The sequence below is a fragment of the Natrix helvetica genome (assembly GCF_964273705.1).
Source record: "Natrix helvetica genome assembly, chromosome: 2".
Taxonomy (NCBI): domain Eukaryota; kingdom Metazoa; phylum Chordata; class Lepidosauria; order Squamata; family Natricidae; genus Natrix; species Natrix helvetica.
Genome location: NC_138552.1, coordinates 84,476,292 through 84,498,798, shown reverse-complemented (window position 1 = coordinate 84,498,798; position 22,507 = coordinate 84,476,292). Strand labels below are relative to the sequence as shown.

Here is a 22,507-nt window from a genome sequence, read left to right as displayed (position 1 = left end):
ACTGAACTCAATGTCCTTTTAATTAAACACAACACAGGATTACCTTATCAGAAAAAGTGGACTATCTACCTATCTATTATATTTTTATCCCACTTTTATTTTTATAAATAATTCTAGTGAACATGAGGATAAATCTCTTGTTGATTTATACAAAGAAGGATGGGATGTTTTTCTTGTTACCTTTTGAAAGGGCATGTGTTGTGAAATTCAGAAAGGTTAATTGAGATATAATTATTTTTAAGTTAATTTGAGATGGGCAGAATATGGTATACTTCACATCACAATTAGGTAAGAGATTAAGTTGAGATCTTTTGATCAAGAACATGAGCTTTTTGTTCATTTCAAATTTTGCATTTCATGCAAAACCAGTTTTTAAGAAAATTTGAGTTGGTATTTATCTTATCTTATCTATCTATCCATCCATCCATCCATCCATCCATCCATCCATCCATCCATCCATCCATCCCACCTTCATCATTATATTTTATAAATAAGGCAAAGAAAATTATTCTAATAGTGTATTAGGATAATGTCATAAAGTGTAATAAGACGTTTGTGTACATCGGTGATGGCGAACCTTTTGGGCTCAGTGTGTCAAAAATTCAGAAAATGCCTGACTTTGTTCATATCTCTCACTCACACACAGAGGGGGGGGGAGAAGTGTTTGGGTGCCTATGGGGTGCTTGGGAACAGAGTGTTTTGCCAGGCTGTGTTACTCTGCCTCCTACGCGGGTCCCGGAAGAAGTAAACAGGAAGCCACGTGGGTCTTATTTTCAGGGACCAGGTCTTATTTTCAGGGAAACACAGTATATAAACTAGATCTGTCAATGTTGCATAATTATTTTATTGAAGGTCTGTCATAAACTGGAAAAGTATGTAGCAGAAAATTATGTGAAATAAAGAGCAGCTTTATCCAGCTTATATGGGCGGTATGCTTTCATTTTTAGCAGTCTTATCATCTCATAATCTTGAAGATGAAAATCCTAATATTCTCTGTTGAATGATAAAATCAGTACAATAAATAAGTGGTGGCCATCCTGTGGACTGCATAAGTTTCCAAGGGTGTCTCCTGCTCAAGGAGTTTGACAGAGTTGGGTTTTTGGGTTTGTTTTGCAGTCCCCCAGTTTCCTGTTTTGAAATCTGGCAGAAAGATATCAGAAAGTAGTGGCATAATTTTAATAACAGTAATAATGTATGATAAGCACATTAAAATTCAGTAGGCTTAACACACTATTTTGTTTTTCAAGAAAAAAATTATTAAAAAAGCAAAATAAAGAATAAATAGCCCAAAGTTTTCAAACTCATTCTATCGGGTGTCATCACCACTATGTCTCTTTTAGCTTTCATTGTAAGGGGAGGAAATGCCACTTCTCATGTTAGTAAACAAAGGTTATATATGATTTAAAGAATTACAGCTTTAGGGATCACCAAAGTATATGTAAGGAGTTTGCGTTGATGTTTTTAGGTAAAATCACAAATTTGCTTCCAGAATTAGTTTAATTCTGTTGCAAGTACAACTTCATCTATATGAATTTAAGCAGTTTTTCCCCTTGTGATTGATCTTGATATCCAGAAATTTAAAATACATATACAGTCAGTTGATAAATAATCTGTGTATGAATGTAAAAACTCAGAAAAATTAATTTTACCTATGTGCAGTAATCAAAAATTCATGAGCCTCTGCTTTCAAAATAAGCGTCAATGAAAATGTTACTCCCAATGAAAATGTATGAATAGGTTTCATTGAAAAATATATGCGAGCAGATAAGAAACATGTAACTATGTTGTTATACCTTATGATTATATTTCATTCAGGAATTCAGTTATGAAGTAATAAATGTGCCTAAATAAATCCATATGTTAGAACTGGGGATAAGCTTATGGCAGTTCTTGTCTAAATGGGTTTCACTGTTCTGACCTTCAGTGCATTGAGATATACAAACACGGACCATTTCTGAAATTGATTTGCTCTCCTATTTCCAAAATATGTATGTGTTAAATTTCCAGAATAAGAACGTAAGAACTTGGCTGGATCAGGGTCCATTTAGTCCAGCATCATGTTTTCAACAGTGGCCAGACAGATGCTTCCTGGAAATCCATGAGCAAGACATGAAGGTAAAAGTCTTACCTTTGGTGCTTGTTCTGGAGCTCTAGGTGTCAGTTCTTAATGCAGATTCTATGCCAGCCCAGAACTAGTAAAGTCAGATGCTTGTATTAGTGAAATTTCCACTCTCTCTGAATATAATTTACTGTTAGTTCTTGAAATAGCTTGCATTGCCATGAAATAAATCCTGATTTCAAGCCCATCATGTTGGAAGTATGAAATTGTACATTTCAAGAAGGTACTGCAGCCACTTAACTCATTCCATCTATTCTTCTAGCATTGCTTTTTATTGTCTTGTTAAAAATATCCTTGCTAACTCTAGCACTTGCTAAAATTGCCCCCTTTCCCCAAATCATGTTTCTTAGTTTTCTTTTTTATATTTGAATCCAGGTAAAGATTACTGTGACTGAGCTTTATAGGTTAAAGTTGTGTTTTGGTTTAATTAATGAAATTGATTTATTATGAAATATTAATGTTGTTGGAACTCTTATTAGGATTGTGAGATAGTATTAATAGTATTAAAAAGTAGTAATATTTTTATCGTTGCAATTAGAGACAATATAACAGCACAGTTTTGTTCAGGAACAGTCGCATTAAATGAGCAGAGTTTGAGTCTATTCATCAATTATAATGTTTAATGAACAAGTACATAAAATTAACTATATTCCCAAAATCCAAAACTATTTATACATTTGAGCAATCACGAATCTTATGTATATATACAATAAATATTGTTTACAAATCTTATAATATTGCACATATATTTTAAAACCTAAGTAATATTTCAGAAAAAAATTCTGGTTTTAAGTATTAACCGACCAGCCTTTCCTTACACTTAAAGAAAATGTATTTGAGAAAACTCATAAGTGTTTGAGAGTAAAAAGCTTAAGCAACATAATACTATTGAAGAGTACAGAGTTGTCATAGAAATTACGGTACTGCTTTCAAGTCCAGCTTTCTACAAAATTTTGTTTTAGAAAATGTGAAATCTGTTTGTTGTCTGTTATATCTTTGAGGCCAAATCAATAATTTATTCTACAAAAACTAAAGAGGCAAGCTTATTTTTTAATGCTGTACAAATATCTAAGAGACCAAAAATAATGGAAGCCAATTATTATTGTTTTAAAAAGTCAATGAAGTTTGCATAATCAAGTAAATTCAGAGGCTTCCTTGGATATTTTTATTGGACTTCTTGGGTATATTGTGAGATGTCAAACAATATATACATTTCTTTATTGAACTTATACAGGGATTGAAAAACAAAGGAACAAACATTAGAAACTTTAATACTCTAATTGTGGCATGTTTCAAGCTTCAAGGCTTACCCATATGTGCTTTTAAGAAGCACTTGAAACTATTAACGAGTATTGTTGTAATTCTAATAGAATTTCTAGTATTTTTGTATTAACAATGATGTGAATTAATTTCATAAAATTAGACAATTCCCAAAATGAAAATTCCTGAAAACAAAATAGCATGCCGTGTTTTTGATCATCCTCCAACCAATCCCTTCTCTAGTTTTGTCTTGTTCCTGGATCAGAAGAGAGTAAGAAATACTAGAATTATGCTGTGAATAGCTAACTAGTAAAAAAAAATTGAAGCCATTTTTGGCAAGTTGAATTTATTTAGCCATATAATTATTGTTCAAAGTATAAACTCAAACTTTTTTCTTTTCCCTCCTCAGTGTGCAAAGATCCACCATACAAAGTTGAAGAATCTGGGTATGCTGGGTTTATTTTGCCAATAGAGGTTTACTTCAAGAACAAGGTACATAATGTTGTTCTTTCAATTTCTCTACACATACCTATTAAGTTCTTTAGATTTCCCCTTTAAATTATCAATGACTTAATAAATGTCAATGTAAAATCTGGTGATAAAATTTCATTTGTCATAGATTTCATAAACCCTTTTCAGTCCTTGAAATATGCCTGGAAAATCCAAATGAAGTGTCTGTCGATGGAATGGCACAAATCCAAGAAGCAGATTTTCTATCTCCCTTGTAGCCCGTTACTATTCTTCCAAAATATATAGTGAGTTGTGAGATGCTGCCTAGTAGATATTCAAGAACAGATGGAGAAGTTTTGCTGTTTAAAAAACCACTAATGCAACATTGGATGCTATCCAATAGATAAGGAAATTGAATTCATTATAGATACTGTTTCAAACTTAATGGAAGTGATTAACTTTCATCATTTATTTTAAATATTGATAGAGATTTATAATTGAATAAAATTATCATATAGATGAGTTCAAATCTTTAACACACTGCTTTTTAAGAGATGATAATTTATTTTTATAGTTAACTTATCTCTGTGTTAAAGTTGCTCTGAATAAATACTTTTAATTCTTAACTGTTATTTCAGAAGAAAAAAATTACCTGCTTATATTGTGTCAATAAACCCAGAGATACACAGAAACATATATCTAAGACAGCTAATACAGCTAGTTAGGATATTTTAATTAGCTTCATTAATCTCATTTTTATGCAGGATATTTAAATTTATTTAAGATACAGTGTAAAAGCTGATTTTGGTTATTTTCAATAGTGTATTGAATATTTACCCTTTATATTTAATGAAATCATTTATTATAGGAGTTTACCTATTTTTTCCCTTCTTTTGAAAGGAGAGTTGCTGACTTCTATAAGTTCCCATAAAAAAATATTTATAGGAAGTAAAAGTTTAGAGCAGTCGGTATGGTCTGGGGATCCGCTTGCAGGCCCCAAGACTCCTCAAAGAGTTCCATGAAATCAATAAATATTTTTTAAATTCTCAGATTTAATTTGTATTACAGTAAATAGTGATAAATATAATCCACATAAACCAAAGATTTATAGATCAGTCATTTTTTAAGAATGTAAAGGAGTCCTAAGACCAAAAGGTTTGAGAACATTGTGAAATGTTTCTGACTGATCTGCAGTGAGAAGCATAAATACTTGTCCACTCAGGACTGTTAAACACATATCACAATTGTTTGTAAATTCTTTCGATTTTAGGAAGGGTTATTTAAGAATGTATATAGGACTGTAATTGGAAAAGAGGGAAAAGGAAAGTCTTTTGGTCAAATTGCCTTCTGCTCATGTGATGTTGGGTTTCTTCTGAAATGGAAAATGAATTTGTAAGATGAGAGATGGAGACCGGTATATTTTGGAAGAATAAGGCAGATAATGCTTTGTTAAGGAAGGAGGCTGCTCTTTGTGGTATTTGAAATGTAACATATAAAAATTGTACAGTTTAGTATAATTTAGAGGAAATTAAGGATTTGAAGTTATATCTACCATCTGTTGTTTTGGCCAAGTTCCTACATTTTACCTTAAATAAATTTCACTCACTGGAAAATGAATGTCACTGGGAATAAAAGTGAGTTTATTCTTTTAATTCAGTTCTACTGTTTTGAAAATAAGCCTTTTAATGTAGTGTATTTCATTAGATGATATAGCCATCCTTAAAATAATTGGCTTTGGTCAATATATATTCTCTGAAAAATCCAAACATTTTGAGTATCTAGAAATTTCTTAAAACACCCAAACTTCTGACTTTCAGGATAGGAATATTATCTTTTTCCAAGAGACTGGAATATATTTTTTACTTTTATAAATAGAATGGAAAGAATTACTTTTGACACACACACTATCTAAATTCCCACTATATCTATATAAACATTCAATGGCATATGTTACTCTTATAAATCTTTCAGTACCATTTACTGGAAAATAAGAGTGGGAAACTGAGCTGTTACAACATGCTTATGCTTCCTATGAAGCTTTTGGCTGACCATTGAAATAAGAAAATACTAGACTACATGAATCTAGTTCTGATTCATTAGGTAATCCTGGTTCCACACATTATTATTTTACCCTTTTACAAAGCCGTTGGCCATTCTGAACTGTAAATAGAATTGATGGTTAGCTGTTATTTATGCCATGTACATAGAAGTTCAGAACAGAGTAGTTTTGTGGAGTTTGCTCCATTGATTTCAAATATATTTTGTTCATGTTAGGTCCTATTCATGTTGATTTTCATATAGAAAAAATGAGTCCTTTTGGTTGTAACAGTGAACTTAAAATATTGTATTCTATATTAAATTATATGTTACTCTTTTATGACTGTCACTTTCAACTTATGTTTCTTGGCAGTCTGAATTTACCCAGCCTCAGGTGTGAAAACTCCAAAATCCTGCTGATTAGGGTTTGCTTTAGGATGAAGTCTTCTTTGTACAGCAGTTGTCCTCTTCTGTCTTTCTAGCAATTACTATGCTATATATACAGCACAATACTAATTTAATTCTTTTTCTTATTATATAAACTGTATTACGGTTGTCCAATACACAGAGATGGTCCTTTCTTAGAGAATTTGCTAAAGAAATATTATTGGGTTTTTTTTTCAAACAATAATAGTATAGCTTCTATAACAATTCATTTCCATCCTGAAATAGCTGAAGTATAATTAAACTTTTTACAATATATGTAATAAAATCTTTCACAGACACATAGGAAGAATTTTCACTGAGATGCACCGGTGGACATCAGTTTAAAGTCATTTAGGCACACAGAGTTTTGTACACCTTTCTTCTGGCTTTAACATTAGGGAATTAAACACAGTTTGGTTAAAGGCTGCTATTTCGTGCACATTTTGGCTTAATCTAGTAGAAATTACTTCTGAGCAAATACATTTAAGTTTATGATGCAAACCAGTGTTAAATATTTGGCCTCTAGTCAGCATTGCTGACTAAAATTCTACTGTTGCAATTGATTACCAGATCATTTTTGGCTAATTTAAATTTATTTTTAATTTTGTCTAATTTAGTTTAGGCACTGACTACTAGATAATTCTGACAAATCACTATCTTTTAGCCTTGATTCTTTGTTTTTAAAATGGAGGAAATTGATTTTTACACTATTACTTTAAATTTATATGTGATCATAAATACTTCTGTTTCACTATTTAATTTACCTGTTACCAACCAACCCAAGATTCAGGTAATATCATCAAGCAGTAGTTGAAAGTATTTGTGTTGCTAGTAATAAAGAAAAAAAGCATTTGACCTGTTACATGGTTGTCATTATTAATTAGGAATTGTTGGTTCATCTTAATAGCTGCAATAAGCTAATAAGGGGGGGGGGGGAAGAAGCCTATCTCCCCCTCCAAATGTATCTTAAATGTATTTTATTATTATGACCGATTTTATCTGTATTGACTGTACACCGCCCCGAGTCCCTTTCTGGGAGAGGGGCGGTCTAAAAATCTAAGAAATAAATAAATAAATAAAATAAAACCAAAACAGGACCTTATATATTTTAAGGCCAGACGCTAATAATTAGCAGCTTGATTTTTTTAATGGTTAATCGATGGCAACTTGGCAACACAAGGATATAAATTCCATACATAAATAAACAAATAATTAATTAATATGCTTATGGTAGGTGTCTGTACAATATCTATCAAAGTTTAACGCAATAATTCTACAGTGTAAAAGATTGTTGAAGAAATGCTATATGAATGAATGACACAAAATGAACTGTAAATAAACTAAATGTAAATGAAGTTTGATTTGATCAGAATCAAAATAGCTTTTTCTTTATCAATAATTTAAAAATCCCAGAGTCCCAGATCAGAATCCCAGATCACTTAATGTGGGAAGTCCCAAGCCCAAATGTCTATTCACTTTTTAAAAACCAATTACCACAATGTTTTATGAGGAAATGAATGCAATCTATAGTATTGGGATAAAAAGCCAGCATGTCATACAGTGTCAGGTTTCCCCCTCCAGTTTTGTCTGATTGTGTTCTAACCTGTAGGAAGAACCGAAGAAAGTCCGCTTTGACTATGATCTGTTCCTGCATCTGGAAGGACACCCACCTGTAAACCATCTTCGCTGTGAAAAGCTTACTTTCAACAACCCAACAGAGGAGTTCAGAAGAAAGCTGCTTAAAGCGGGCGGGGTGAGTTTATATAAAAACAAACAGCAAATTAAGTTGTTTCCTCCCTCCATAGCAAAATCTCTTAAGTTGAAAAACAGCTTTTTTTTTGCACAGATGAACTTGATCACATAATATAGGTACCTCAGGTACAACATTAAGCCAATAACACCAAATAAAAGTGAAATAGTAGCAGAGATGCAGATATTATATACCAGGATAAAACCACTGCAAAAAAGACTTAGGTCTCTGCTTCCTAAAGAAGCTCGGGGACCTAATTTTCAATGCTCATGTGATTGAAAACACATGTGAAAGAAAAAGTAGTAGTTTACCACTTTATTAAGAACCTTTATAGGGAATCAAGCTGAGAGTTAAATATGGAGTGCTTTAAAAGCATCTTCAAATTAATATTTCTTCCCTTTTTCTTGTGTTTCACCTATGCAGTAATTGAAACAGTAAGGGTGGGTTTATAAAAACAAATTTGCTTCTTTGAGAGAAAAAACAGGAAATTTTTTTGGTTAAGAAATTCAAAGCTCATTCACTTCAGAATACTAGATTCAGTGTTAATAATTGATATGTGGCTTCCCTCACCCCCCAAAATCCTTTGAAAGATTACTTTATATTTTTACTGTTTGCTGTGCTTAACAATATATTAGAGAATTTCCTCCAGCAGAGTAATTTTGGGGTGGGGTTAGCATCTTTTATTGAAAATTTCTGCAAAATATGGAATGAAACTTACATTCTGCCTTTTAAATATTTGTGTAAAAGCTTAGTAAAGCCCAGTTTCTTCCTGTTAACCTTGCAGACATAGCCACATTTGTTTAAAGTGTAATTTCATTTGAATTCATAGTTCTTAGCTTAATTTTTGAATGTGTTTAGTTTAATGAAGCATATAGGATATTTCATTCATATAAAATACTTGGCATATTATATACAATGTACACACGTACACCAAGCAATTCATACTTTACTGCAGAATAATCTGCAATTAGGTCTACTTTCATCATGGTGTCTACATAATTTTAGGGAAAAAAGAATGATAAGCACTGGCTAGTGAAGGCTAAATATGTCTCATTTAAATTCATAAATGTATACAATTATTTCAACCATATTTTAATATGCAAGTCAAAATCAGATTTATAAATAAAAAATTTACATGATATGTGTCCTAAATAGGCTTTTTGTTTTACAAGCCAAAAAGAGCAACAGTATCTGGATTGCCAAAAAATGATTATAAATCTTTGGAAAAGTTGTCTGCTTACCTCACATGACCATTGTTTTCCTGGTTAGAATCTTGTTATTTATACATGTCTGAATCACATTGATCAGGGTAAGGATAAGGCCATGATATCTGCCACCATTGATTGCCAGGATTGATATGGTTTATCTGGCTGCTTGGGTGGGTATCTCTTTCTTCCATTATTGCTCCATTTACATCCTTCCCAAAACTGTGGGCTCTGTAGAAGATGGTGATTATGTCAAGATCATGATGAAGAACAGACTCCTTGTTATTACTCTCAATCTATAAAGATACAGAAAAAAAGACCAAATATAAAACTGAGAAGAAAACAAACACAGATTAAGAAAAAATAAAAAGTTATATATCGAAATAAATTATATAGTATGAAACAAAAAGCTCAAAAGTTCTTTCTTAAATAACAAATTAAACATTAACCAATATAGGATAAAGAAATATCTGTTTAACCTTGTGGGGGTGAAGAATTCTTAAATTTGTTTATACTTGCTGTACTTCATACTTACTACTGTATTCTGATTAATATTCTTACATTAATAAATAAATTTACATTAAAATAGATTGGACTTCCATAATACAAAAAGACCAGTTCATATGTGCAATATATTCATATGAAAACATGACTTTATCCAGGGTTTTACATCAGTTATACTAAAATCTTTCTACGAAAGTAAAACAATGTTATTAGCTGAAGCCTATGGATGATAAATACAACGTTCTTAATATCCAAATGTTCAGAGTGTAATATATTTTAATGTGTATCTCTAATACCACCCTGAGACTAGAGACAGGTCTCATGAAACTAGAGGCTAGAGTATAGGTGACCATGATCAACTGCTGGTTCGCATTAACCTTGTCTCCCCTTAACCTTGCCTCACTAACTATGAGTAATGGTTTTCAGTCTATTTGGAAAAAGACACTGTAACAAACAAAATCTCATCCTTCTCTCCAGATCTTTTACTCAGCATGGGATACAATTAGGCCAAAGGACTCATAAAATAATGTACAGCAGACGCAGAACATCCCCAACTTTTGGGGTGAGACCCAACAGGTACTCCCCCCCCCCTTATTTAACTTGAAGTACCTAATTGCCGGGGGTGGTGGTACTGTGGCATGCTGTCATGCCCTCCCCTCAATTGAATTATCCTGATAAAGGAAGGCCCCCTAACTGGGGAGATAATGTTTCTGTAACTCTGGATATACAGAAACAACAGAACATCTTCGTCTCCAGTGCTTGTACTACAGAGACATTTGTCCTAGCCTCGTCTCACCATTATTGCGTAACTATCCAGGGAGCATAGGATAATTTTACTTCTCCCTGCTGCTTTTAGATTCCAGAATTTCATGTTTTTTTAAAATCTTTTTTCCGTAACTTTTTAAAAATCCGGATATATCTTTTATGCTTTTAAATCCTTTGTACTCCATTCTCCTCTGGTCTTTGATCATAATACAGTTTTGATTGATACATTTTAATGCTTATTTCTATTACCAACAAAAAGAATGATTATTTACCTGGAACTGCAGTTTTTCATTTGATCATTTATGAATTAAAACAATTTCCCTCCTAGGGAACTTGGTTTCAAGTGAACTCTGGGCTGTCTAGGTTGGTCTTCAGAATCTATGTGATTCAACAGATGGTACATCTGACTTCATTGTATACATAATGTGAACATTCCAATGACAGCCTGCATAGGTGCATAAACCATATAAAATATATGTATTGTCTAAATGTGGTGGCAAAATAGATGGATTTAGGCTATTCAGTTTTTTCCAGATGCTTTTAAAAATAAAATAAAATTAATGGAGCAGAAAGCATTGGTGTCCACAGAAAACTGATTATGTGAAAATGAATATAAATGCACTTACCACATCACTTCATTCCCCAAACAGTCCTATTTATCTTTTTTTTCCTAGCCTATTTTGGCTTGGCTCCACTGTGGTTAAGTATTGGTATGGAAGTGGAAGGAATCTAGAAAACTGTTTCCAGTCCTTTAAAACTGTCCAATGTCCTCATTTGAGAGGATTTAAGGATGAAAATAGGAGTGTCTTGCTTCCCAAAGATTCTCTGTCCCATTTCTCCTTAAAATTCAAATAAATCCATACATATGCATACAAAATAGTTCTGCTCCTTCTTACCAGAATGCTTGAATTGATGCAGTTTTTCAAAAGTTTGGGAGGCTGAATTGCAACCCCCAAGCCTTCAAACATTGCTACTTGTGGTGTAAGGGAAACAGACCTCCAGGGTGAATTCATCAAGCTTATAATTTTTATTCATGTTATTTCTTTGTACAGTATATTAATTTTTATGAACTTCTAAAGCTACTGTTGAAGATACTTTTATTGCTTCAATCTGTCATTTCTATCCTGGTGATAGCCATGTGGCATTAATAAAATAGTTGTCAATTACATACAGCCTACGGAAGAAATCATAATTGTCAGTTTACCTAAGATATTTGTCTACCTCCACGATCTTTATATTTCAGCTTATTTTATAAACGTTTCTAATATTTTTATTACTTCATCACTGTAGATCATGGTTATGTCAGATGGAACATCAGTTGCTTCAGGGCAAAGTCTTCATCTCCCTAATCTTCCCACTAATTCCCTGTCTTTTTCTGAAGTGAAGAAAAAATCATCTCATGGGCCAAAGGTAAGATGTTGCCTATGGTTAGAAATTGGAATATGTTTTGAGCAGCTGTTTTGAATGATCAATAAGCCAAGAATTAATTATTAAATGCTTCAACCTTTTCAGCAAATCTATAACACTTAAAAATAGACACAATCTGAATATTTAGAGTTAAATATGTTTGCTCCTGAAATTTTTATAAATAAATATACGTATTACCCTTATTTTATTTATTTATTTATTTATTATGCTATTCAAATTTAAATGTACTTGATACAGTTACTCACTTTTTGTCCTGACACCTGAATTCTAGAGTTGACACAGCCTGTTGAGAAACATATTAGTAGAAATGTATTTATTAGGGATATAAACTTATTGTAAATTTCATCAGCAATCATCACATGTTATAGGGGAACTATATTCTTTTGATCCTTTGTATTTATCAGTCCCCAAATCTGGTCTGGATTTGTCACATGTTTTGGTTGCAAGAAAGAGGAATGCAAAAGAGTTCCCACTGTCCAAATAGAAGTGTTTCCTATATTTCCATGGTTCTATTTTAGGCCACACCCTAATGTGTATTAACCAAATGTTCAAAACTATGTGTTTGTGAATTAAATCAAGTTACCACAGATTTAAAAGTCTTTTCAAACTTGAAAGTTTATGTTGACACCTAAATAAAACCTACAGAATTTTTGATTATTCAAGCATGTAACCACATCCTACCACAAATTCAAATAATTTTAATTGGGGCAGGGAAGTAATAGCGCAGTTCAAACATTTAAAATAATGACTTAAATGCAGTTTAAGTCCAAATGCACGTAGTACTTCGGTTTCTCAGGAAAATAGGGAGCAGGATTTGTTTGGGAAAGCTGTATGGCAGGGAGATAGAAGATATGCAAACTAATATACAGTTGTGAAATGAATCTTAAAAAGTGTTGGAAAGAGGGGGATCTTAGATTAACTGTGAATGTTTGCCTCCTGCTGCTAAATAGTCTTTCATGGAAAAAAGTACCACAAAATCCAATGTGAAAGTAGGGGTCGCACCAATTTGAAGAGGAAATTCCCCTCTAGAAATAGAAACTTCCTTTAGTTTTTTCCACCACTTCCTTCATTCAAAGGTACAACATCTTAGGCCTTTGAAATAAGGGGTGGCTAAGTCCGTATGAGGGGTGCAGTGGCTCAACAGACACTGAGCTTGTCAGCTGGAAGGTTCAAGACCAAAATGGCACATGAGTTCCCATTACTTGCTCCAGCTCCTGCCCACCTAGCAGTTTGAAATCATGAAAATGCAGGTAAATAAATAGGTAACAGTGTTCCATGTGCCATGGCGTACAGTTATGCAAGTCACATGACCACAGAAATGTCTTCAGACAACATTGACTCCCATGGCTAAGAAATGGAGATGAGCACCGCCTCTAGAGTTGGACTCAACTGGACTGTGGAAACCTTTACCTTAACTCTGTGTGAGAGGAAAATATTGATGAGTAGTCTCCGAGAATCTTTTCTCACTGGAACCATCACAATACCTGTGAAAGCAGTTTGCAATTTCTCCCTCTTGGCTTATAGCCTCTTCGTAGCTTTTCTTTAAATGGTTGGCAGGAAAGATCATAACTTTGGAGCTCTGGGGTATTCTTTTCTGCTTGACTACGAAGGTAAAAAGTGAATACGGTACTCCCTTCAGTAATTGCCAGTGTAGATGTTGTAGTTATAGATTAGCAACAAAATAAACAAAGGCTGGAGCAAACTTTGATTAGCTTTAGCACACCAAAACAGAGGGATATTCTTGGAAGGACGATCACATTGCTGGGGAAGCTGAAAATAAATATTATTATTTAAAAAGCACCAACCTTAACACCTGAACCATTTAGATGTGAAGTCTTCTCTTGATTAGATTAGCACATTGTCAAGAATACTGGTAAACCTCATAGCCAGAGGTGGAGATAATGCTTGTCACACCCAGATATTCATAAAGTTACCTAGATTAAAGTACTGGATCGTTATTTTATTTTTCAGAAAGTACTTTTATCATTCCTTAAGTCAGTGTTTTTCAACCTTGGCAACTTGAAGATGTCTGGACTTCAACTCCCAGAATTCCCCAGCCAGCGAATGCTGGCTGGGGAATTCTGGGAGTTGAAGTCCTGACATCTTCAAGTTGCCAAGGTTGAGAAACACTGCCTTAAGTAATTAAGATTACACAAAACATTTCTTGGCTTCTAGGAGTCAGTGATTCAACTTTTAACTAACTCATTATGGAGTGTTACTTCTTAAAATCCAGATCTCTTTCTTAATTCCAATACTTGGGACATGAACATAGTTATTTTAAGAGCATTTCCACATGTTAATTCACAGAAGATAAGCTTTTAGAAAGAAAGTCTGTGTTCACATTTATTTATAAGAATTTAATATTTCAGTTCTAACAATACTTCTAGTTATTTGTTGCCTTTTATCTTCACTTTCCTTAGGTGGCATACCCAGTAATTCCCATACTCTCATTTTATTGCAAGAATAATCCTATGAAGAGTATTGCATTATGAAATAGTGACTGGTTCAATATTTATTAAGCCATATTTAGCTTGCTTGGGTTTTCACTGGCTTAACACAGTATGTGAATCTAACCAGAGGCTTGGCCAAGTCACTCAGTTTGCTCAGATTGAGAAAAAGTAGACCTTGCTTTTATTACGATAATGATGAGAGAGTACAAATAAAACATTAAAGTGAAATATCTATGCTTGGAGCACCTGGGAGTAGCTTCAGAAGTAGCCATGACCAGTTCTTTAATGATTCAGATAAAGTTACTATATGCATATTCCCTTAAGATACAAAATATCTCTTTTGAAGACTCTTCATAATCAGTGTGACAGAAAACAAATCATGGTCAACACATAATTTATAAAGACCACAAAGGTTGTCAAGCTCTTATTATTGTATTGTTGCTTAATATAATTCAGAATTTTAATTTCAGATTTTGAGTATTGAAATAGGATATAAGAATTACATCATGCTATTTGACAATAGTCTTATGGTTATCTTGAGATGATGATAGAAATGGCTTCCAGATGTTACAAACAGGCATATAAGTAGAATATGTTCGTGATAGTCATTGCAACTGTTAGGGAGGGAAGGTGAAACAAAGGGAAGATCAGAAGAGGGTAGGTAAGTAAGATTCGCCACTCTGTGAGCTGTAGAGGGGGAAAAAGGGACAACATGCTCCAGCCATGTTCTACTCATCTCTCAAGAATCTCTCCGGAACAATGAAAACTGACGCATCTGTTTTGTTGAACTATGACCAGCTAATATGGTTTGGCAGATCTTCCAGAATGTGATCATTTGTTCTGGATTGGAAACAAAATGTAATAATCTTTTCATATGCAAAACATAATTTTTGTCCTGCACAATTATGAAACAGGTTTGCAATCTTCTCACGATTTTACTGCTTTTTCTGATTCATTGTAAGATTTTGAGAACTGGTCTTAATGGAAGGAAGTATAAGCATTAATTATCATTTCTAAACTAGTTTGTTTACTAAGCCTGCTGAATGGTACTTGTTGCAATACCAAATGTGCAGCTTGGTATTATAAGTGTAAATTATGCATAATTAAAGCTAACATGGAGTTTTTTGACTCACTGAAGTATTTCATAAGATTTTCTTACTCTACCCATACTTCTATTCTTCTGTTTTCATTTAAGTGTAATTTTTCTTCTACAGTCTATACTTCAGCTGTTGAACTTTAAAGATGAAGTTGTAGTCGCTGCATGTCAAACTGAATGTGGAGCATTCTGCAACTTTAGGCAGAAGCAAGTTCTTGATTAAGCTCAATTATAAGTAAATATAGTTACAAGTAGTTCTTGACATGTGACCATTTGTTTGACCACACTTCAAAGTTACGATGATCTGGGGGGGAAAAATGACTTACAACCATCCTTGAAAATACAACCATCACACCATAGTCACATGATTACATGATTACAATTTGTAATCTTCCCAGCTGGCTTCCAACAAGCAAAATCAATTGGGAAAGGCAGATTTTCTTAAAGATTGCATGATTCTCTTAACAACATGTAGTTTGCCTTAATAACTAAAAAATGGTTGTGAAATCAGTTCCACCCATATGACGACTCACTTAACAACCACACATTGGTTAGTGAATGAAATTCCAATCCCAATTGTGGCCATCCAGGTTTATTTGTAACCACTGGAAGTTATATTGATTGAATTCACACAGGCTTGATTTGAACAATGTTCTTAGTTATAAATCATAGATATGCCAAACCAAAATAGATTATTATCTTTAGATGCATTTCCCTTATTTTCAGAGATCTGTTGCTAATTCTGTGGTAATGGTGCTGTTTCATCCTAAAGTTCTAATTTCAGTATTAGAAAATTCTATTTCAAAGTTACATGAACCCACAATACAGAAACTACCAAGCTGCATGTGATTTTATTCGTTTTCCAAGATGAAACTATGAATACATTTTTTGTGATTCAATTCAGTTTTGTTAACTTTGGCCTTTTCCAGTTTAGCTGGGAATTTTAGGAGTAGAGGTTTCAATATCTGGAGAGCTTCAGGTTGGGAAAAGCTTTTCTACATCGATAGGCAGGAACTCTCCAAGGTCCTGTATAAATTTCTAAAAATGTTTTGGTGTCCAACCTTGGCAATTTAAGATCTATGGACTTCAACTCTTAGAATTCCCCAGCCAACATAGTTTTAGTTGCTAAGGTTGGACACCCCTTGGATAAAAATTATCTAAATTACAGCTTAGGCTTGTTCCAAAATCATAGCTTCATAGATTATCAGGGCCATATATTTTATTGCTTTTTTAGTAATTCCATCCTGCTTACTCACTTTTAACAAGTTTTTAATTCTGTTTTACCTCAGTATGGTTAATAATCTTACAACATAATACTGTTTAATATAAAGCAAGAATGAATATTCTTAACAAGTTTTACATGTTTTGCTCAGAATAGAGAATAATCATCCTCACAGTACTTAGTCATTTATTACCAGATGCTTTCATCTGTAAACAATTTTAGAAGTCTTTAATGTATTGTAGAATGTCTGTAGAATCTCACAAGAATGTCTTTTGATACCTGTTCAGAAAATATGTAAATCATGACTGTTCTCGACTTGCAGCCATTCATTTAGTGACTGTTCAAAGTTACAATAAAACTCCCTTTTTATGACCCTGTAATCCCTTAATTCAGTATAGTTTGGGGTGAGTGGGTGGAGCTGAGAGTTTACTGGCCGGATGCCCTTTCTGATGCCATATGGAGTTTGCAGCAGATATTTTTTTCTTTGTGCCCTAGAAAGCTCTACTGGTAACTAGGATTCAATTCTCAATCTTCCGAGGTGAGCGTCTTCATCACTAGATCATCATGCTGCTCACTGTTCAAAGTTACAATAGCACTGAAAAAGTGACTTATGACCATTTTTCACATTTACGATCATTGCAGGATTCCCATGGTCATGTGATCAATATTTGACTGCTTGGCAACTAATTAACATTTCTGATGGTTGCAGTATCTCGGGGTTATGTGATCACCTTTTGTGGCCTTCTGACAAGCAAAGTCAATAGGGAAGCCACAACTGTGTTACTAGCTTAACAACTGCAGTGATTCACTTAACAAGTGTGGCAGGAAACGTAGTAAAATGGGGCAGAATTCACTTAGCACCTTAGCAAGAGAAATGTTAGGCTTGATTATGGTTGTAAATCGAGGACTATCTGTACACAGTATATTGCAATTTTATTTGTTGTGATTTAAGCAAAGAAATAGTCCAGTGGACCGTATTTGGTATTTGCAAGTTTGTTATTAATATATAATGTAAAATTATACATTAATCTATTAATGCAAGTAAAGTTTGCAGAGCAACAACTTATGGTAGGTGTTTCTGAAACACAGAAGACAGAGAGCAAAAAGTTAACTTTTTACTTTTCATTGTTGCAGGAGCTGAGCAAGAGTATAAGCACTAGCAGCAGCAGCAGCAGTAGTAACAGTTTTTCAAAGCCCCATAAATTATCAAAGGAGCACAAGGAAAAATCTTCAAAAGACTCAAAAGAGCATAAAAGTGCCTTCAAAGAACCTTCCAGGGAACACAACAAATCTTCCAAAGAATCCTCTAAAAAACCCAAAGAAAACAAGCCACTAAAGGATGAAAAAATTGTTCCTAAGATGGCCTTCAAAGAGCCCAAACCTATGTCAAAGGAGCCAAAATCAGAAAATAACATACTGACCATAAGTGGTGGACAGCAACAAGAAAAGAAGGCTGCCTCCAAAAGGCCTCCCGGTCTGGATTCTGAGGACTTTGCAGCCAAAAAGAAGAAGAAAAGTGGATCTGAGACTTTATTTAAAAGTTTTTCTAATGCTCCCCCACTGATACTTACTTGCTCCAGTGTGGAGAAAAAACAGACAAAGGATAAATCTCAGTTTAAAATTGGGAAAGTTAAAATGGAAAGTGAGCCGCTGGAGAAAAAGAAAAATACATTACCACCTTTCGATGATATTGTGGACCCTAATGATTCTGATATGGAGGAAAATGTGTCTTCAAAATCAGAAGTAAGAGTTTGTGTTTATTCTTACTTTGTTGTCCGGTTACAGGCTTTGATTTGTTTACCTAATTTTTAAAAAATCTTTATTTATCATCCATGTATGCATATATATGTATATTGAATGGATTCCATTTGTATCATTAGATAAAATGCATAGTTTCATTTTACAGATGATTTTGGTTTATTCTAGGGAATTGATTGATTCATGTTTTTTATTAATCAAATAAGAAGTCAACAAATGCAGGCTTTTTCAGTGTTGCCAGGAAATAAATATTTATGCTTTTTGAGTAGGACTGACTTGCTTGACCATGTTTGTCTGTTTGTGCTGTGCTATTAAGCAAGCAGGATATATATATTTATATCTATAGATATTTATATCTATATAAATATAAATATATATTTATATTTATATTTATAAATATATATTTATCGGGCTGCCCTGCTTGCATTTTTATGTTCAAGATGATATTGAATCACAATGTTACTTCAAGGCTGATTAACCAAGGAATATTTATCTCTTCCATTTCATTTTAATAATTAATTTGAGCTGTCTCCACTGCTTTATAATATAATAGTTTATATTGGTTTCACAGTTTTGAAAACATGCTTATATTCTTAGTTATAATTCCCTTCATAAGCTTGAAGAGGATTAGTGAGTGACAGAAGCACATTTATGGACAAGATACATTCATATATTAAAAGCTGAAATTTAGAAATTGAAAGTTTTTCAATTTGCAATGTTTCTGTCTTTGTAATATAGGACTGCATCCTTGAAATGAATAGGGAAAGATGAAATATCTATTTTTAATTGCCTCTCTGCTATTTCAAAATCTTAACTAACAGTTACATGAGAGACATTTTGGGGTTTGAAGCCATGAGCCATGTTGTTTGATAAAATAAACAGATGAAATACATTGAATAGAGTGAGTTGTTACTATATGGAGATCCACTGCAGATCAAGTTTAGATATCTTTGTTGTTATTATTCTGATCAGACAAGGAAAATAAACAGTCATTGATACTGTCTCCTCCCACTTCATTTGAGGCTAGCAGCCTTCTTATGATGTTGATATGCTTGTGTATCGGATGGAATCTTGGGTCATCGTGGTTAGTTCCTGTGTTGCAGAGTTGGATAGGCCAACCCTCTCTAATATTATATCCTGTGATTCATATCATTCAAGTCAGTAGAACAGTTGGGAAAGGCTGAACTACTAGTTTGCGCTGTTGCAGCACTGTAGTTATCCAAGCACTAAAAGACAGTAATGAGTATATCTGCTAAGATAAAGATAAAGCCAGCCTAAGGAGAAGTGCATATATGCAAATTTCTTAAAAGTGTAATATTGGAACTTGATTTTAGATATTAGATAACAAGAATTGCCTTTGGCTATCAGAAATATGTCAGTTCTGACAGTTGTTAGATGCTTGCTGGAATGAGATGCCTGCTTAATATGAATTGCATATACGGTAATGAGCACAACACTTCCAACTGAAATTTTAATTTTCAATTAAAATATATTGTTGTTTTGACAGAAAATTCATAACAGTAATGATATATATGCATATATATCATCGTATACACATACATAGAAACACACATTTTCTTTATGACAGCCATGATAGAAACAAATTTTAAAAAAAGGTAGCAGAAGGAATGATAAAAGGAACACTCTGCCATTGTCTCTATGCTAAATCCTACTTTAATGGAAAAGAGAAAAAAATACATGATGCTATGTCTTCATACTGATGGTTTATTAAACATAGTTTCATGTCTGGCTGCTCTGTTAGGACTTTGTGTTTGCTGTGCAGGTATGATGTAAAAAAATACTTAGGCTTACTGATATACATGAATCAACAAACAAGAAAACTCTGGGCATTCTCCGTGCTTTCATAAGCATACATCTGGTATATATTTCTATTTGCTACGGAAATTAATTTTGTTGGAAATATAGAAATACAAATACTTTAAGTAATTGTATTTATAATCATACTTACATTTTAAAAATCCAAATAAGTTCAATGAGTTTATTCACAGATAAGTGGTACAAACAAGATCCAATGTCTTACAAGCAAATTTTCCCTTGTGTAAAATAAAAGCTTATCTTGCTATCCTCTTTCCTGCACATACTAGTGCAGTGCCTCAGATGTGCGGTTTGCCACAGAATGTTCATAACTTCTAGAGCCTCTTTCAAGTATGAAAGCTAAAAAGAAAATTAATGTGATACATTACTAGCCTCATCATTGAATGCTGTAGATGAAAGTGGATACAGTCCCAAAACATTTGAAAACCTATAGAAAATAGGTCTTATGTTAATTACCTTAACACTTGGCATAATGTTAGAAGCTTTAATCATGCCTAGACTTTTTTTAAAAATTATTTTCTGTTTTACTTCCCAATTAGTACAATATATTAAATAAAATATTTTGTGGAAAAGGAAGTTGTGCTTCCAATAGCTTAATAGGTTATTTATAATAGTATATTTTAAATAATGGAAGTTAATTAAATATTACCGAGATATAAAGAAGTCAATGAAAATATTATTATTGGGAATAAATATTTCAGTAAAATATTCATTTCTTTAATATTAGCTCCCATTTTCATTTTATTACTTAATCCTATCTCTTTTGTACATTTCAAAATGGCCCAGAAAGTAAGTAGTTCACCAAAGAGAAATAATCCTTAGTTTTTTTCTGAATTTTTCTTGATTTAAAATGTTTCTATATTGCTTCCAGTTAAAAAAAGAATCTTAAAACAGTTTACAATTTAAAATTATAGCTAAATATTTAAATCATACATTAAAATATTTTAAAACTTTTAAAAATTTGCAATAGAAAAATGAAATAAAAATAAGCAGTGATGGAAATTTCTTGTAGGCAGGTATATTATTTTTAAGCTAGGCTTTGATTGTTTTTATATAGACAAAGGTTGAAAACATAAAACATTTTATACTGTTGTTCTAAATGTGCTACAGTTGTGACCAAAATGATATTTCCCTCTTTTTTCCCCACTGCCCCACTGCCTCAATTAAATAAGTTGTTGATAAGAACACACACGATCATGAAACCAAAATGATTTACATTTCCCTGATAAAATTAATTTAAGATACCCTGTTGAGAAAAACATAGGCGTTAAAAGTGTACATAATTTCAACTAAAGATTAAATTCCTTTTTAGAGCTAAAAAATAGTTACTTAACCTTTTGGCTTTCTTGGGCCTCATTGAGTAAAAAGGAATTATCTTGGCCTGCACATATAATATATAATATAGTTAATGTATATAAATAACAAACATCCTTTTTAATATATTTTATTATCTAGTGAGGCTGCATTACTAGCGGTCCAGGACTGCATGTGGCCTGTGGGCCACAGGTTGGACATGCCTGATTGAAAAGATTTATTTATAGATGATCTGTACTCAATATTTTTTAGAAGATATGTGAATATGACTAGTTGATTCCTTTATTTCTCTTTAGAGATGTCAGTCATTGTCATTGTTAGTGCTGTTGAATGATTGACCTAAGATAGCTACAAGTATCTGTGATTCCTCAGTTATAAGACTACTGGGTGTGGCTTTTGAGTATATACCATAGAATATGCAATCATTACTCTAATTGAAAGTGTCTACAGGCTTGTTTTTATTTTGTGGATTTTTCCCTACAGTTTATAATATATAATTGTTCTATAATATAGGGGTAAAGAATTTGCAAAAACAAGGTGATATGAATACCTTCAGTACTTTTAGTATTTGTGATATTGGGATGTTTGTTTTCAATGATTAGGTGCATTTTACAGTACTGCAATATTCAAGATTTTACTTTAGAACTGTAATGTTTAAAATTTTGCTCACGTGTTAATGGGCAAAAAAGCATTAATATACAAGTTAGTTTTAATCTTAAGTGTGATCATTGCTCCATTTTTAAAAAATACCTCTTTTTAAAACATTAAACATGAAAGGATCCACTGCCAGATGAATACCAAGAACTTCAGTTAATATAAAGTTCCAATATCAAGTTGTATGAGGTAGCAAAGTACTTCAGAAGCTTTTATATAATCAGCCAGTTCTA

The 22,507-nt window shown here is 32.9% G+C and overlaps 1 protein-coding gene across 3 annotated transcripts in view; it reads left to right on the top strand.

The window, feature by feature from the left end:
- MLLT3 (MLLT3 super elongation complex subunit) overlaps window positions 1-22,507 on the top strand; it is a 152,400-nt gene that overhangs the window by 75,723 nt on the left and 54,170 nt on the right. For 2 of the 3 annotated variants that reach the window (XM_081944504.1, XM_081944505.1), the window contains exons 3-6: window positions 3,789-3,871; window positions 7,902-8,045; window positions 11,807-11,926; window positions 17,847-18,455. In XM_081944504.1, the coding sequence (XP_081800630.1) occupies window positions 3,789-3,871; window positions 7,902-8,045; window positions 11,807-11,926; window positions 17,847-18,455 (956 nt within the window). The remainder of the gene's footprint in view (window positions 1-3,788; window positions 3,872-7,901; window positions 8,046-11,806; window positions 11,927-17,846; window positions 18,456-22,507) is intronic. The other variant, XM_081944506.1, reaches the window with a different exon arrangement.